We start from the raw sequence: 16,412 nt of genomic DNA on the forward strand, positions 1-16,412 counted from the left end.
ACTGTGAGTAAATTTTTTGGCAGCGCTGCGCTAAGCGCCACCTAGAAAATGCATCAAGACTGAAAACATGAAAGAAAAATTATTTTTTGTACTCTAACGAGTGCACTAATAAAAGCTAAAAACATTTTTTAGGAAATGTTATAACCTCGTGTAAAAAATTCATAAAAAGTGTCCTGTTAACGAGGCTTCAAGTTTCATTACAGAAGATTTTTTGTAGCTGCATAGTCCTTTGTAGAATGTAACTTCTTAGATCTTTTTTATAGAGGAAGGTTGAAAGAATAAGATGCTGCTTTTTATTAGAGTCATTTTTGCGTGGGCGATATAGTGTGTTAATCTAAATAAAGGAAAGCATTTATCAGGTCCATGCGAATTCCTTAACTTGTTCTGAAAGGAAGGAAGATTGTTATTAATTTGAGGTTTCAGGGCGGAAGTCGGTCTACGGAGGATTGAAATTCTACTTGGTCAGGAGACAAAGCGCTGTATGGAAACCTAGAATCTGCATAATTTCTTTTCCTACCATCAAAACGCGAAGGTAGAATCTTCGTCATCTCTATCGCGCACTTCAAGGAATGAAGTCAAATGCGATCAAGAGGAATTACAATTAACAGTCATTGCAAAGTTTAAAATCTACAGGCTCTAAAACGAAAGAGGAATAATTTAAAAAAATAAACGAATCGATAGCAATCAGGACCTTGTTACTGTTTTCAACGAGATCCTTTCCACCTTTCATTTTTCGCGCTATAGACTGCAGTACCGAGCCAATTTATTTTTCAATCACCCACTTGAATAACTGTCCAGTTATTCCCAACTACAGAGAATGACTGGGGAGGCTTCAATTAACACGTTCGAATCATATTTAAATGCCTGCCACGTGCTACAGAAATCTGTTTCAAATGCTGTGCGTTAGTAACATGGCCATAGAAACTGTCCTCGATTTTCACCCGTCTGGAGCAACTTGTGCCATGACTTATCAGTATCACTACTCCAGGAAACCAACAGCTTCGTGTTGCAACCAGATCAATTTGTGATATAAAAGTTTACTCTCCGATTTCTTTGAATTGCACCGTAATATGTGTTGAAATGGACCCACTCCCCGTACAGAATGGTGGAGAGCCCTGTTTACTGCAAATACTTCGAACAGAGAGTTTCAATACGTGACGGCGGGATCTCCGGAACGAGTGGCAGAAAAATCCAAGAACCGTACGTCGTACCGGTTCTTGTGCTTGTTAGTCGGCCAACCTGTGCTCGTGATAAGGTGCACGTCGGAATAAGTTCTGTACAGTTAGAAATTATTCCGCCGCCAGTTTATCGAGGCACGTCTACGGCTGAAGAAAATTATACGTGTCCCGATGATAAGCGTGGCGTTCTTGCGCTCGCCGGGGCGAGGCGCGGGCAAGTCGTGCTCACTTTCCGCGAGCGGAGTGATTCCTTCTGCAAGGGGATCGGGCACTCGCGTACGCTGCCGTTCGAAAGCTTTCGCACAATCGCGATGTGTATGTTTAGGGAGCAAACGGCGGGTGAAACGTAGACCGTTTGATTGCACGCCCGATTTTGGTCGTGCGATAGTGACAGCTGCTTGTTTACCAGGAAAACTCTTATTATGATATTTATGAAGTCTGCCGGAATTCTTGGCGGAACATATTAGTGGAATTGGATACGCAAATGCAAGTATTCTTCTTTTTGGATAGCAAGTAGTATTTTGGGGTAGCTACCCTGCTCTCGAAGTTTCACACGTGTATATTGCTCCAGGTATCTTGAGAATTCGATTGGGATAAACATTTTTCTGTTTAAGGGGGATTCTCGTCTAACAGCCCGAAAAGTAACTGATATTGAAGATTTTATTTTGAAAAAACTGTTAGTCATATTGGATTAAACTCTTTTGGGATATAAGGAGGCATCTTTAAACTTGCAGAAAATATTTTTTTTTTATGTGGATCCTTCGTATTATTTAGTAATTATTATGGAATCTTGTTAAACTCCTCGACGATGTAACTCCTGTTGGAGGGATGTGTAGCATCTATCACAGTCATCTGATTGCAAAATAAATAGAAGTTTCTTAAAGTTAGATAGTTTACGCTGAGATCGGTCCACTTTAAAGGAAAAAAATGAAAAATTGTAAGAGTTATAGCGTTTGAAAGAAAAAGTAAGATTTGCTTAGACAACTTTTTAACTAATAAACAATCAACCTACGTTTTTAATCGCTGTCGATCATGGAACCGCAGCTTTCGACCGACAACTCCGAAAGGGCTTTCACAAGAAAATCCGACGCAGCAGCTGTTAACGATTTAATTAAGCATTCGCTCCTGAGTACTTGTCTTCGAAAACGCATCGCGAGTAATTCAAGTTAATCCCGGGCTGCACGATTTTTTCTATCATTATTAGTATTTTGTCACAAGCAGGGATAGATTTAAGAGCAGCAAATTGCTGAATCACACCTATTACATCTCCTCGTGCAAATAGGCTCCTATTATTTTAGCATGGTTTATTTTTTGTTAATTGAATGTAATAAAGTCGTATTATTATTATTACTGTTATTAACATTATTATGATATAGGGTAAAGGACCCAATTACTAACACCTAACCAATTACTGTCACCTTAAGCTATTTTACTTAAAATAACGAATAAATAAACGTTGCAAAGTCATACATAAAAAGAATTATGCAATTCAACCTATAATCTATACTATAGATTATATACTATAGTTTATTTATTCGTTATTTTAAGTAAAATAGCTTAAGGTGACAGTAATTAAGTCCTTTACCCTATGCATTCAGCTGGTTAGTCCGTTTCACGAGGATTTAATAACCAGTGGCTGCTAAAGCAAGCGAAATATCGGTACTTGAACGTTCTCTGTTCGACTCTCGTTGCCCGGACGCGCGACGGGCTGCATCCGAAGGGGCATCCCGCGTGACACGTACAAAGTTTAAGGCGCAATAACGCTGAGTACCTTAAGAGGCAACTTTCTTCCACGTAAGCTGCGTAAGCGCGTCAAGCTCCGGCGAAACCAGCCTTTCATGCAATTTCACGTGGCGGATAATTCATGCGGCCAATAAAAGAGTAGTAGGTCAAAGTTGCTTTCGGAGGCAAGCACACTCCGCACAGCCGTACAATCAGCCTCGCGGAGCGTGAGAGCTCGAGGGCCCTGAGCCCGGGATCCTTATAATTGCCCGTGAGTGACGCGTTCTGCTCGAAACAAATTTTTCGAGCCCGAGTCTCCGGGCAGACAGAAGCGTCAATTATTCACGGAGACGCGAGGCGGGACAGCGAATCCTGTTTACCTACTTGGAATCTTGCGCGCGACCGTGGCTGACAACGGGGTCTAATAGGCCCTCACGAACTTCAAAGGCTGTGCTTGCTTATCGCGATTTTCCTTTCGGAATTCTATTCCACTCTTTTTGGTCTTCGATTAGACTGAACTTCTACTGCGTCTCTCCGGTCTGTTTCGGCTGAATTGTGTTCGCATTTTGTTAATTGTAATATGTCCTAGGGTAATCCTTGATCCATCCGTGTTTTTACTTCTCTGAGGACTCTTCTAACTTTGAGAAGAATATAAGGAAATCTTGCACTCTACTTTTACACCTGCTATTTAATTTCAATCTCTACTATTTTCTCTGCCTTATTTTCTTATCCTTTTCTTCCCTTTTTTTTATCTTCTTGTTATTATTCTAAGTCTACTGGTGCAATTAAGAATTATTATTATTACCATTATTAAATTTCAGGAGAAAATATATGGAATCGAAAAATTGGTAATCGATCTTCGTGCCATGTGGTGTCACGATGGGTTCGGAATAAAGTAGGGAAAAGTTGTCTGTGACGTCACACACGACACCCCTTGATGTACGGTGCTAATTAAGTGTCTATCATACCTGTCAATTAAGCGTAACTAGAATTCCAAAAATGGCGTCAAGCAGCCTGAGATTCGGCAATTATTTATGCCAGCAGACAGTGTGGAATTGCGAGAGAAATTGTGACTAACCAGCGGACCCACATCGCGCGGAAACTGGGTGTCACGCCATTTGTGGTCGTTTCTGGGGCGGTTACAAAAAAAAAAAAGAAAAAAGAAAATTCGTTCCATTAGCGGTCAAGCGAACGAAGTGGCATAGAGCGTGGAGGGTGGGTGCTACTTGTGGTTCTTCCATTTGCGGTTACAAATGAAAGTGCGACTTCCGTTCGTAGAGCTTTGCTTTGTACCTCGCGTACGCCTCTAGCGGCGAACGAGCTAGGGTTCTAATTGTAAGGGAAAGTAAGCACTTCGACACGTTCTAATGTCATCGAAGCTGCAGCATTTATTTAAACCCCGTTGCACGATAATATCTAGTGAGAAAAGAGGTAGAGCTACGATTATGTTCGCTATTTTGGTCTTTGAGCCTTTTGGTACTGAATTTCTTTTGTAAACGAAAGTGGGATTTATTCTAAGAATTGCTATTACTATTATTTCGATTTTATTGGGCCAAACAGTACAGAAGCAAGTGTAGAAAAAAAGTATGGTTCCTATGAAATCTAACCCAAGTACCAAACTTGGGGATCTGAAGTAAGGAAAAGTTTAAAAGGGAGTAAGGGCGGTATTCTCAGTCGCTACTTATTCTTAAGCAAATGCTTAAGCATTCGGCATCCTTTACTAGCTACTAGGTCAGCAGAGGATGCCGCATGCTTAAGCATTCGCTTAAGAATAAGTAGCGACTGAGAATACCGCCCTAAGTGTTTGGATTATGTAGCAGCAAATATGCAGTGTCTATTTCCAATGAATTTTTCGTTTCGGTTATAAATGTAGCGAAAATGCAATATTCATTTAGGAGTCACATAGATTAATGAAGCTGTAAATATGTAGGGTTATTTGAAAGACTCTGATTAATGAGTTTCATCTATTGATGGAAGCAGAATAAACCGAATGGTCTGACAACCTGTCCGTCATCCTCAAAATTCCAATTCGCATTAATCAGTCAACTGCTGACTAACAAGTGGCATTAATAAAGTATTTGGAATCGATTTTATTTTCCCCGAAATACACTTTTAAATTCTACAATTTCGGAGGTGGCAAGTATTCCTTGCATTTGGTCTCTAGCTGGGAGTTGCCAGAAAATTTTGATGAATTTCCTCCTCGACGAATTTGTAATATTTTACAGACGAAGTATATTTCAAGAGTAATACAGACTTTGTACCCGTAACTAATCAATAACTGACAATATTCATATAAATATAAACCTACTCGAGATTAGAATTAAAATTATCCAAAATTTCCCTTATTCCTTAACCCCTCAACGACCACCTCAGTATCTGGTACGGATCCTAAGTTTTCCACTGGTCGCCCACCTTTTCGTATCTCGTACGGACCTTAAGGGGAGGTTCCAGTCTAAAAGTCGATTTTTTTTTATTTCGTTTTTCGATTGTTCAACCTTTCAGGAATACGTGTTTAAAAGGATTTGTTGAAATTCGTAAAATTCCCGAAGTTATAGGTATTCGAGTAGCGGAAAATGCATGGGTAACACCTGGCCACTCGGCACTCACGTAAAACTTTAAACGCATTTTTCTCGAAACAGTGTTCTCAAAACGGTGGGACCTGTATCTCCGAAAGTTATTATCCGATTCGACTGAAACTTTTTTTATTTTGAAGAATATACTTCTGGCTAGGATGGAAACCAGAAAAAATACAAAAAATTAAATATTTATAATTTTTAAAGGCGTGGAAATATGAACAGTATAGGGAAAAAGTGATTTCAAACTTCAAGTATCGTTATTTTCTAAAAAAATGTCATTTTTGTAATTTTGTCTGCCCCCCTTAGCCAGAAGTATATTCTATAAAATAAAAAAGTTTCAGTCGAATCGGATAATAACTTTTGGAGATACAGGTCCCACCGATTTGGATCAATTTTTTGACGCCTTGACTTTAACGACTCCCCAGTGCCGTCTGCAATGATTAATTACGAAACAAAAAATATATTACTATAATTTAAGACATCCTCAATGCAATGCAAAAAGTCCCATTAAATTATATACAGTAGTTTTCCTTTAATTAATTCCTAAAGATCACCTATTTTTGGGGGCTCTAGACGGGAACCTACCCTTAAAGCCGTATTTCCTATACCGACCGGGAAAACAGTGGAGGTTTTCGTTCCGAGGGCCCGGGCCTCAGGGTCAGTTTTTCGTTTCAGGGGTCGGTCGTTCAGGGGTTAATAGCCAGGGCCGGCGGAACCCATTATGCAACTAATGCGCCGCATAAGGGCGCCAGCCGAAGGGGGCGCTAAAAACTATATCGCAGACGTAATAATAAAGGAATCCAACTCCCATATAAACAAAATGTAAATGTAATTCTTTGTTTATTGTACCTCGTAAAGGCAAAGCATATTAAATAGAAAAGAGGTGCAAAAATTTAGGGGCGCCAAAAATTGTCTTGCATAGCTCTATTAATGGAGGCACTGCTATAATCTACACATACTCCATGATACTAAAATAAACTTCACCACTGAGTTTGATATCCAGGTCGTAACGAGTAAGCACGATTCAGTGTCGTAGTCGAATTTGATATTGACTTCGACATCCAAGCATCGAAAGTATCATTTAACACGAAGACAGACACCAGTTACCTAATAACTTTTCAACGATCTTCCAAGCAGTCTGCCAATACCCAACTCTAACTACCTTCATCAACATGCTTCTTAACATTTCTATCAGCCCGACAGCCCCGAGCAAAGCACGAACGCTAGTCCCATCAAAAGTTGCCACCCTTTTACCCGCGACCGCAAACGAAGCAACCGATAAGCATCGCCCACCACCCCCGCCTCTCCCCCTCGATCGTCACGAGAATCGATTTCCCCGCAACAGGAACAACCGCTTTTGGCACTGCTCCTTAAGCACCGATCCCCTCCCCCGACGACTTTTCCCGCTGCTGAAAGACGAGGTAACGCTCGTTAGCGGCGTATCAGACGACGGGGACCGATACATAAATTCCAATTTATCCCCGCGGAGCGGCTTCTGCATAGCCGTGACGGTGTTCTACACCGTGTCGAATATCATAAATCGATTCGGCGGGCACGTTAGCATCGCGATGCCTTGCTATCACATCTAACGCGCCACCTTGGACAACGTCTGCTGGCAAAAAGCGAATCCCGGCTTCCGCGATGCGCTGGCCATTCACCGCCCAAGCGTCAGGGTGCCCGTGAAAAAAATCCGCCATCGTGGTTCGCGAGAAGAGGGCTCGACGGAGAAAGCAAGGGCTGGGAGAGATCGAAACGCTCCGCGAAGCGACTAAGTAGCCGTTATGCTCGAGGAAATCGCGCTTCTAAACGGTCCTGATCCAGCGATACGGCATGCACATTGCGTACGTTCAACGAGGGGGCCAGATGCGAATTCGATTACGGCGGGAAATTGATGGTGGTCGATAAGTCCCGTGAAATATGAATATGCTGAGGCTCGGAAGATCCCTTGGCGGGTACACGCGCTGCAAATGCGCGTTTCATGCGGAACGTCAGCGAAGGAATCTGTGGCGTTGTCCTCGGAGTGGTTTTTAGGGTTTCTTGTTGACGGGATTGAAAATTCTGGGGAATATGTCTTGAGAAAAGAGAGATATATATATATTCAAATTATTGCTGTTGAGTATGTTTCTCTTTTTTTTTTTGATGGATTAGGAGAAGGCGTGGAAGAAAACGGACCTGAATGATGGAAGATAAACATGCAAGTTTTCAGACTGGAACTGATGTATGCGTTTCGTGGTAGATCTAACGCGAGTTTTGGCAGTTTCGCGAGGGAATGCCCGGGTTTGCGAGAGAAACTGGAGAAAGAGCTCGATTTTCAGGTTCAAGGGGGTAGCTGCTTTTGATTCCAAGATTGGAATGTAACGTAGATATTAAAAAAGTGGGAACTGCATGTGTGAAATGTAATTTTATAATTTTCAGTGAATTGTGAAAAATCCTTTTTTCAATTTTATTTGGTGGATGGAGTTTTTAAGTTTGTGTTGTTAGAGAAATACAATCTTTCAATTTGGAAAGTTTCTTCTTCGAAGAAAGGGCTGCATGAATTTCTGAAAATAATGGTGATGGTAATTTCATTTAATTTTGGGGAATTTTCGTAGTATTAAAAGATTATCAGGATGCGTTACGCGAATGTGTTGTGAACACGAAATGCACCGTGTCAGTGTTTCACCGCGACAAAGCGGGAGTAAAATTTTTTTCAATCAAAACTGTTCGAAAGAACACACTCGTGTAACATTGAACTGGAGCAGAAACTAAATTCAATAATTCAAGCCGTTTTAGCCTTTCATTTGAAATAATATGGAATTGCAATTACTATTATTCTGGAGCTTCTTTCAGAAATATAAAATGGGTTACGAACGAAGGAAAATAGCACTGGCGCAAATATTTTATCGCGAATTTTCGAGGTGTTTTTAGCATTATTGGTTTCGTTGAAACCACTGGAATAAAATAAAAGTTCATCCGGTTTTAGGAACTGTAAAATTGTAATTCAAATAATAATCGGAAGAATAAGCGAAAAATTGGAAGAAATATTTGACTTAATTAAATAATTTCGGTATACTTCTATCTTTTAATGAATGCGGAACTCTTCATTGCTATCTAATTAGCACGAATTAAAATCAACTGGAATTGCATCAATTTCACAGTAGTCCGAGGAATTAGACAGTCTTGTATTCTGACGAGAGAAGCTAATTATGTACTGGCGGAATAAATAAATAAACAGCTCTGACGGTCGCTGTGAACTCAATGTATAATACAGCACTAATTACATTTTAAACTGCAGGCTGGTTAATATTTCCGTACAGTCCTATTCAAAGTGAACTCACTGGTTACCAGGAAACTTCGTTGTTAACTTAAACAAGATTTACAATGACTTAGTAAACAGAAGCATCAAGATACGAAGCTACAATTCCGCAATTTACCTGTCCCAAAAACACCCTATTTCCAGGAGCTCAATTGACGTAAAAAGAAAATCGATTCGTCCCCCTTAATAAGGAATCTGAAATTCTCGAATTAGAAATATGACTTGAAAAGAGGAACACACTGATTCCTACATAGAGAAGCTCGGTTATCTTATTAAAATCAAAGAGGTTTCGATTCGAAGGCAATCGAAATCTAGTAAATTAAAACTCAAATTGGAACCAAAGAAAATTTCATCAAATTCTACAAATTTAACAACTATCGTCTGTAGTCCATTGCAAGACTACCAATATTCCCTAAATTATTTCCTCAACACCCCGGTTGGAAGTTCACCGACGAATGAGCCAGACTACCTAAATAAATCAAGCGAAGCTATTTTTATAACTGTATCCACGATCGCGTGGTTATACGGTGCAGTCGCTGAAAGTTGAAAATTCTTGTCTAGGAGTCCGTGATCCACGGATGAAATTCTTTGGTCGAAAGGCCCGCTTCCTCGAGCTCGGCCGTGGAGCCGATCGAGAAGCGTGGCGCGCGAACGTTCACGGATGACTTTCCTCCAGGCATTCTCCCCCCAGGGAAACGTGGACGCGAAAAATCGACGAAATAAAGCGCTTTGTTGCTAAGCAGGTAAGTTGCCGTCACGGTCGCTGAACGAGGGAAGCTCCCGGGATGATCTATCGCTGGGTATCGTGCAGCTTTCTAACGATCGTGCCGCCCGATAGTTCGCGAGAATTGGTCTAAGATCTAAGCCGCCGGGAGAGCGAATATGTACTCCGCAAACTTTCCGCTGCGGATTATTCCAGCCGAGACACGCAATTTCTTGCATCGGAACGGATGTTAACTGGAGCTGCGCGGCTCGTGCTTGCGTAACGAGAAAAGCAGAGTCGCCAAGAAATATTACTATTGTCGTCGAGGGAGAAAGACTTGCACCCCGCGCAGTCTCCGTTCTCGCGGGATTCTTTCGAGCTACATTTAAACACTTCTCGCGGAAGAAGTGTGTCTAATAAGTCTGGATAAGGAGCTAGATTTTTTGTACGGGTTCCAATACAGGGGGGCTTATTTTCTGCGCCACAAAAGTGTTAGGGAGATACAGAGTTATTAATATCAGCGTCGTCGAGGGGTACAATTTCGAGTCTTTCGATGTTCTACTGTAGGGTTCATTAAAACAGTTTTTTTAAAGAAAAATGAATTCTGAAGGAGAACCTAGAGTTATTTTAAAAGCTCCAATCAAGGAGGACTTATTTTCTGTGTGAAAAAAGTGTTTACGAGAACTTTAAACAGTGTCAACAGTGAGTTAATCGCGTATCCAATTAAAAAGCATTGGGGATGTCTTATGATGATCTTGATCAAAGGATCAAAAGGCGTAAAGGCGTGGACTTAAATAGCATCTTCTCTTATTTAAGTTTGTTATTTAAATGATGTGCTGAAATGTTTTTGGTCGTTCGAAAGTGGAAGGCACTATCTTCTACTGAATTAATATGAATATTAATTTATAATACATCTTAGAATCTATCAGACATAATGTATAATTATTACAATACTGTAATAATAATTATATGCATTACGCTAAACATTCATTGCAAAATGCCTTCAAGTCTTTCCCGACCAAAAATTATTCAGCATTGGGTGAATATTCTCCACTTTAACTAGCATCCACTCCAAAATACTTTCATTCGATCCAGAAAATGAATCGACGCAAAGATAACAGCCTCGTTTAGAGATCACAACTGCTCCTACAGATCTTCGAGACTATTCATCTCGTACCTTACTCTAGACCTGAAATTCTCAAATGTTATTATGCGAATGTTAGCCCCGAAACGATATTCGTTCGAGGGGAACGTTGCTCGAGAAGCGTGGAGAAACGATAGAAGAGAATCCAAGCGAGCGACAAGTTTGCGTCGTACAACGTTTTCATTGTTTCCAAGGAAGAAATCAATTCTGGCTACGTAGGTTCTACTGAAATAGGGTGATTGAATTAATGGCAATTACCTAGCTCGTAGCCGCAGCCCTTGTGCTTCCCGTTCGTAATGTCCTGGAACAGGGTTTTATCGGCGTCGCTGTCGTGGAGCTTGGTCGACACGGCCACGCAGAGGTTCTTCGTGGCGTCCCAGGCGCAATGGGGATCCTGAAGAGCCACGCAGGACCCGCACTTGGCCGCAGCTGCTGCGTCGCAATGGTGCAGGGGAACGGCGCGGATCTCGGAGTCCGCGAACACCACCAATTTGCTCGCTTCGCCTGCCAGGTGGACCACCAGCAGGTCATTCACGGCTTGTCCTGAACATTTCAGTGTCAACAGTGTTGTCAAATCATCGCAATAGTGTTTCGAAAAGAATTGAGAATTTTTAGAAAGTAAGTGTTTGGGAGCTAAGCTTCCTGATGTGATTATGCAAGAAATTTAAAATTTATTGACAGGGGAACATATCGAACCCGTGGGTAGTCACCTATTTTAATGGGGCTTTTGTAAGAAGTAGTACTCAGAAAAATATTTGACATATTTATGTTCAGAGAACCATTACTGGGAATATACCATTATTGGGAACACTGCGGAGTAATAAAAACTTGAGTTTAATTGTTTTAAGATTTGCTACGGTTCTTGTTCAATTGCACTTCGACTGCATATGTACCTACCCCTCGTGGGAGAGATTAGTACTACGCGACTTTTGAGCCTGTGGCAACCATTCAGGGGACAACTGGCGAAATGTATTATAGTTTTATGACTCAAGATGTCATGAAAGGGTGTGATACCTTTCGCAGCCAATGCTCGACAACTCCATCTCTCCAAAAGTGGAGTAAAGTAATTATATAATAATTATTATTGTAAGACAAAAAATAAAAAATTCGAAAGATCCGTACTTTCTATTTTGAACCACAGTTCACATGTGGAAATTGATGATTTTTAATATTTTGAAAGAAGAATTGAAGAGAAAGTGTGAGTGTTTAATATATTGTTTAAACAAAAGAAATGATCTAAAAACTGACCAGATGGTTGCTTTTATCTGCAAAAAACATACACTTTAAAAAAAAGTTGTCCTACGACTAATAGTTCTTGAGATATTCCAGAAAATATGTTTTCGATGCCAACTTTAAGGGCTGTTTTCACCCTTCAACATGGACGATTGCCGATAACGAAAAATACTTGTCAAATATTTTTCTGCGAACTACTTCCTACAAAAGCCCATTAAAATGAGCATGTGCGAGTACGATATCTTCCCTTGTGAGTATTTTTTAACTTTTCAGCGAAGAATGAAGTGTTAAAGAATTCAACGGTGAAAACATGAAGATTGGCACGTTCATGAAAATTGTCGAAATCTTCTCCCCAAACTTGATATTCGAAGAGCAGTTGTCATTGAGAAGCAATTTAAAAAGAGTCAGATTACAAAGACTATTTTAGCATTTAAAATATTATCTTCTCGTACCCAAACCACCCCCCTGCAGCCTTCCATTAAGAAACAACTGAATCCATTCTGTCGTTAAATCTTTCATCCGGACACAGATTTTCCATCAAACGACCAAAAGCACGATTCGCCGAGTCCGCGTTCAGTTTCATCGAATTACTTGTTTCGTCACGTCAAACGTAAATTTTTGCTTCGATTCGCAGCAGATACGCGCGGTGGAATAAATCGCATGAATAATTGAATATTTGCTTGCAGGTTCGTGACAGTTCATCCAACGAGCCGAGGAGCAAGCGTCGCTCTGCTGTTTTATTTATTTGCTTATTTTCGTTTTCGTTAAAATCGAACTTGCCCCGGCGGACAAATCCTTCGCGCGTGTTTCCTTCTTCTTTCCCCCACCCCCTTTTTCTTATCGCGCGGAGAATGTCGGGGACCGCGGGCATCGGTACGATCGCGTATAGTCCAAACGGGGTTAATTAAATTCCTGAGCAGTGAAATTTAGATTTGCGTTCGACTAGCCGCCCGAAATTCCCCCTGCTTTGCATTGTAATTGGGTTGACGTGTTATCAGCCGCGCCCGATCGAACGTTCGAATTTTATGAACGTCCCAGTTGTGTCGGGGGCGGCAGGCCGGCGAAAGAGGCGCGGATATTTCGGTGCAGCTTACCGTATTTCAGTACTTGAACGTCGTTGACGATAACCTGGCCGACGTTGCTCAGAGTGTCTGGGGCGCGGGTGTTGAGCGCTTTGAGGACTCTGCCGTCGTCTACGCATAATTACACGATTACGTTAATTAAATACACGGTGGCGTCTCGCGTTCGCCGCGGGCAATAATCGCGAGGGAGGCTCACCTGTTCCTATGTAGAGGATGTCGTAGACCTTGCCATCCAGCGCCTTCACCTGGGAATCTACGGCGACTTTGGTAAATCTGTAACTGTACACGTTGTTCCCATTTTTAATAATTGCCAGTGCTTCGAATTACGACGTCTGGGAGGCTGTCAAGAGATGGGAACAGCAGCTTCTACTTTTACGTGAATTTTTTATCCCGATGAAATTGTTATTTTGGTCGATGAAATTGATGTTTGAACTGTTTGATTTCGACGAAATTAACAGAGGACGTAGCGTGGGTGAAATTAGGGGAGGTTTAAGTCATCACTTCGCTGGCTTTGAATTTGTTTACAAACTATGGGCTCTCCAAATCTGCAATTCTCGCCCATTTCCGCGAAAATAGCTATAAGAGTCTCTTCTTTCCTTTTTTATTTTAATCGAGAAGGATTTTTGCTACTTGTGTGCTGTGATAAAGTCTAGGTATGAATGGTAGTGTCGTGACTTACTTGAAGCTGACTTTGGTTATCACAGGCAATGAGAAGAAGGACTGGACCGCGTCGTCCATGAGGGGGTGAGCTTTCACGAAGTTGACGGTCACGTCTGGAAGTGTCCTGGAGTCGTTCACGCAGGCACCAGGCCTCGGTTCGGGCACCTTTTCCGGAAGTACTCGCAGCCAGTTGCTGTTTATGGTCTCCTGCTCCTTGAACGCACCCTGGAAGACTTCGAGGACGTTCTTCATGGAGAACGCGCACACCGCCGAGCCGCCAATCGAGTTCACGGGGGTGGTGAACACCCCGTAGATCAGCCTTGACCGTTCACCGGCGTAAACACCTTCCGTCACGTCGCTCGTTGACTCTGAAATAATCGTGAATTGCTGGATGAAACCCTCGTGCCGTCTGTCGCTTTTATTTGGTTAATTTAACGAGTTGATCGCGACGGTTATCGATTACCCGCGAATAGGAGCTTCACCGGTGTACCGTCATTATCGATACTCTATAAATGGAATTAACTTTCTCGTGGTATAATTTCTTTCTCAGACTAGTATGTTGTCTATTTTCTTCTTCATTGATCAAGTGGAATGAAGTTTGGTAGATACAGTCTTTAAGTGATGTTCTGTGTGTGGACAGAGTTGCGATTAATTTACTATGGGGGGAACATTAACCTTCTGGTGGTAGAATTCCTTTTTGCAGGCTAGTGCCAAATTTACCACTTTTGTTATTTTATTGGTAAATCCAAATGCTCACTGTTCACGCGTAGGGATATTCTCAAGGGTTGTTCCCTTTGAATATAAACTCCCTTAAGGGGACAAGGCAGCCGTTTTTCGTGAAAGAAACACATTCTTTTCAGTGTGTTTGTAAAAATATGAAAGCAAATCCAGATGTATCCATTTTACACAATGCTTATTATTATCATAGAGATTAAAAAAAATTGGTATGAAATATACATGTGCTTTAAAAATGGCGGTGCTGACTGGTAAACGTTTTAACGTTCTCCTGTAGTTTTCAGGTAATATTGCTCTTAAAAAGTGACGTAATCCAATTTCGAGGTATGCTTCTTCTTTCATAGTTTCCCGCGGAACCAATGTGAAGTAAAATTAAAATTGAATTACTAAATTGGTGGGCGAAAAACGGCGATTATTTCAAGAACAATTCGGTCGTGTTTGTGCGCCAATAAGAATCCACTTTTTAATTTTTTTATGAAAATCTCGATTTTTTACGGAGCATATCAGAGGTTTGGCGGAAAATGGCACGTGTTTTACACAACCTGTAATTTTTTCAAGTCGATCTGAACCTCCGTTCATTCGCAAATACGGCAAAACAAAGAGGTAAAAAGATTCGAGAAAAACGCGTTTAAAGTTGACCATACTGCTTGACCTTTTTAGCTGCCACATCAACAATTTTGCGAATTTGAATATAAACCAAGCGGCACTTTATTCAGAAAGGATAGTACTTTCGGAAAATGCAATAAAAAAAATCGATTTTTCGACTGCCACCTTAAAAAGTTGGTACCCACCAAGACTTGCTATCCAATAAAAGTGATCGAGAATTTCTCCTTAATTGTAAGTTTCATTCAACGGCATTCCTCGACTAATAATTCGAAAGATCTATTAAATTCCATACCGCAGAATCTCCTGCTACATCGACACTGTTCAAAGGCACGTGCGCCATAAGTTGCAGCGCTCCTCGATCCAGTTCGTGTGCAAAATTACGAGATTCCTAACACTTCAAACGCGACGATTCAATTAGCAGAACTTCAACTTTCTCGCCCGCTAATTAAACAACCATTCGCAGAGTATGCCACGCTCTCGTTAAGGATTACAGCCTCTATGCGGTGTCCCGGACAATTGCAATTTCCAAATCACCGTTAGGAACCAGGAAATTATTAATCAACCCTTATTAGTTTAGCGAGCAGTGCTGCTTGGCGGCACGGCGCGAGGTTAACGCGATACCTAAGTAGTTACCTGGTAATAACAATTTCGCGTTCGTGCGCCGCGTAACGGGCGTTATAAAATTACCTTGTTCTTGGAAAAATAACAGTTGGAGTTTGTCAACGTTTGTCGTACGTACGACGGCGAGAAAATTGTAATGTTAATACCGCGGCGGGTAATAAGGTGTTAATATTAATCTGAGCGGCGACCTCCCTCATAATGGGGGCGAATGACGTTACGCGGGCGGTGTAATATCAATTACGCGGGGCACGCGCATGCGGGTGAGCAAAATATGTTGTTTTCGCTGCAACGCTGGGCCCCCCCCCCCGCCCCGCGCAAAGTGTTAATAACATTTTGAGATATTGGTTTTAATTGAAAATGGACCGTGATATTTCATTAGTCAACGCATTATGAAGTGGGCCAATTTTCGTTCCCATTTCTGCGTCGAAATTAGTAATTTACACTTTCGGGGGGGCGAGGGAATTGCTTTATCCGCGCAATGCGATTTCGTGGATAATAATGCACGTTACATTTAAACTGAAACTGAAATTATTCTAGTGAAAATATGATGTGGAATTATATTTGCTCTACATGTTTCTGTGCTGTAGTTAAATTCAATGCATGTTATGTATTTAGCGGAGTTGATTTAAACCCTCTTCGGAAGCTGGTTTCGAAGAATATAAGGTCGAGTTACAAAGAGAAATTGCTTTTTTTTTGTAGTAGAGTTATGAAAGAGGGTAGAATTATGTATAAATACATATTGAATTATTAAGAGTGATGAATGGATAAACAGAATACTAAGCCCTTTGTTGAATAACCTTAGAATTATACAGAAAATGAACCTCCCCTTTGCTTACTTACATTTTATGCAGCTTCTG

The 16,412-nt window shown here is 41.2% G+C and overlaps 1 protein-coding gene across 2 annotated transcripts in view; it reads right to left on the minus strand.

Moving 5' to 3' along the window:
* Positions 1 to 16,412, minus strand: part of LOC143373454 (semaphorin-1A) — a 446,461-nt gene that overhangs the window by 7,336 nt on the left and 422,713 nt on the right. For both annotated transcript variants that reach the window (XM_076820736.1, XM_076820735.1), the window contains exons 10-13: positions 13,613 to 13,961; positions 13,130 to 13,212; positions 12,946 to 13,044; positions 10,877 to 11,161 (exon numbers count right to left, since the gene is read on the minus strand). In XM_076820736.1, the coding sequence (XP_076676851.1) occupies positions 10,877 to 11,161; positions 12,946 to 13,044; positions 13,130 to 13,212; positions 13,613 to 13,961 (816 nt within the window). The remainder of the gene's footprint in view (positions 1 to 10,876; positions 11,162 to 12,945; positions 13,045 to 13,129; positions 13,213 to 13,612; positions 13,962 to 16,412) is intronic.

The sequence above is a fragment of the Andrena cerasifolii genome, chromosome 9 (genome assembly GCF_050908995.1).
Source record: "Andrena cerasifolii isolate SP2316 chromosome 9, iyAndCera1_principal, whole genome shotgun sequence".
NCBI lineage: Eukaryota > Metazoa > Arthropoda > Insecta > Hymenoptera > Andrenidae > Andrena > Andrena cerasifolii.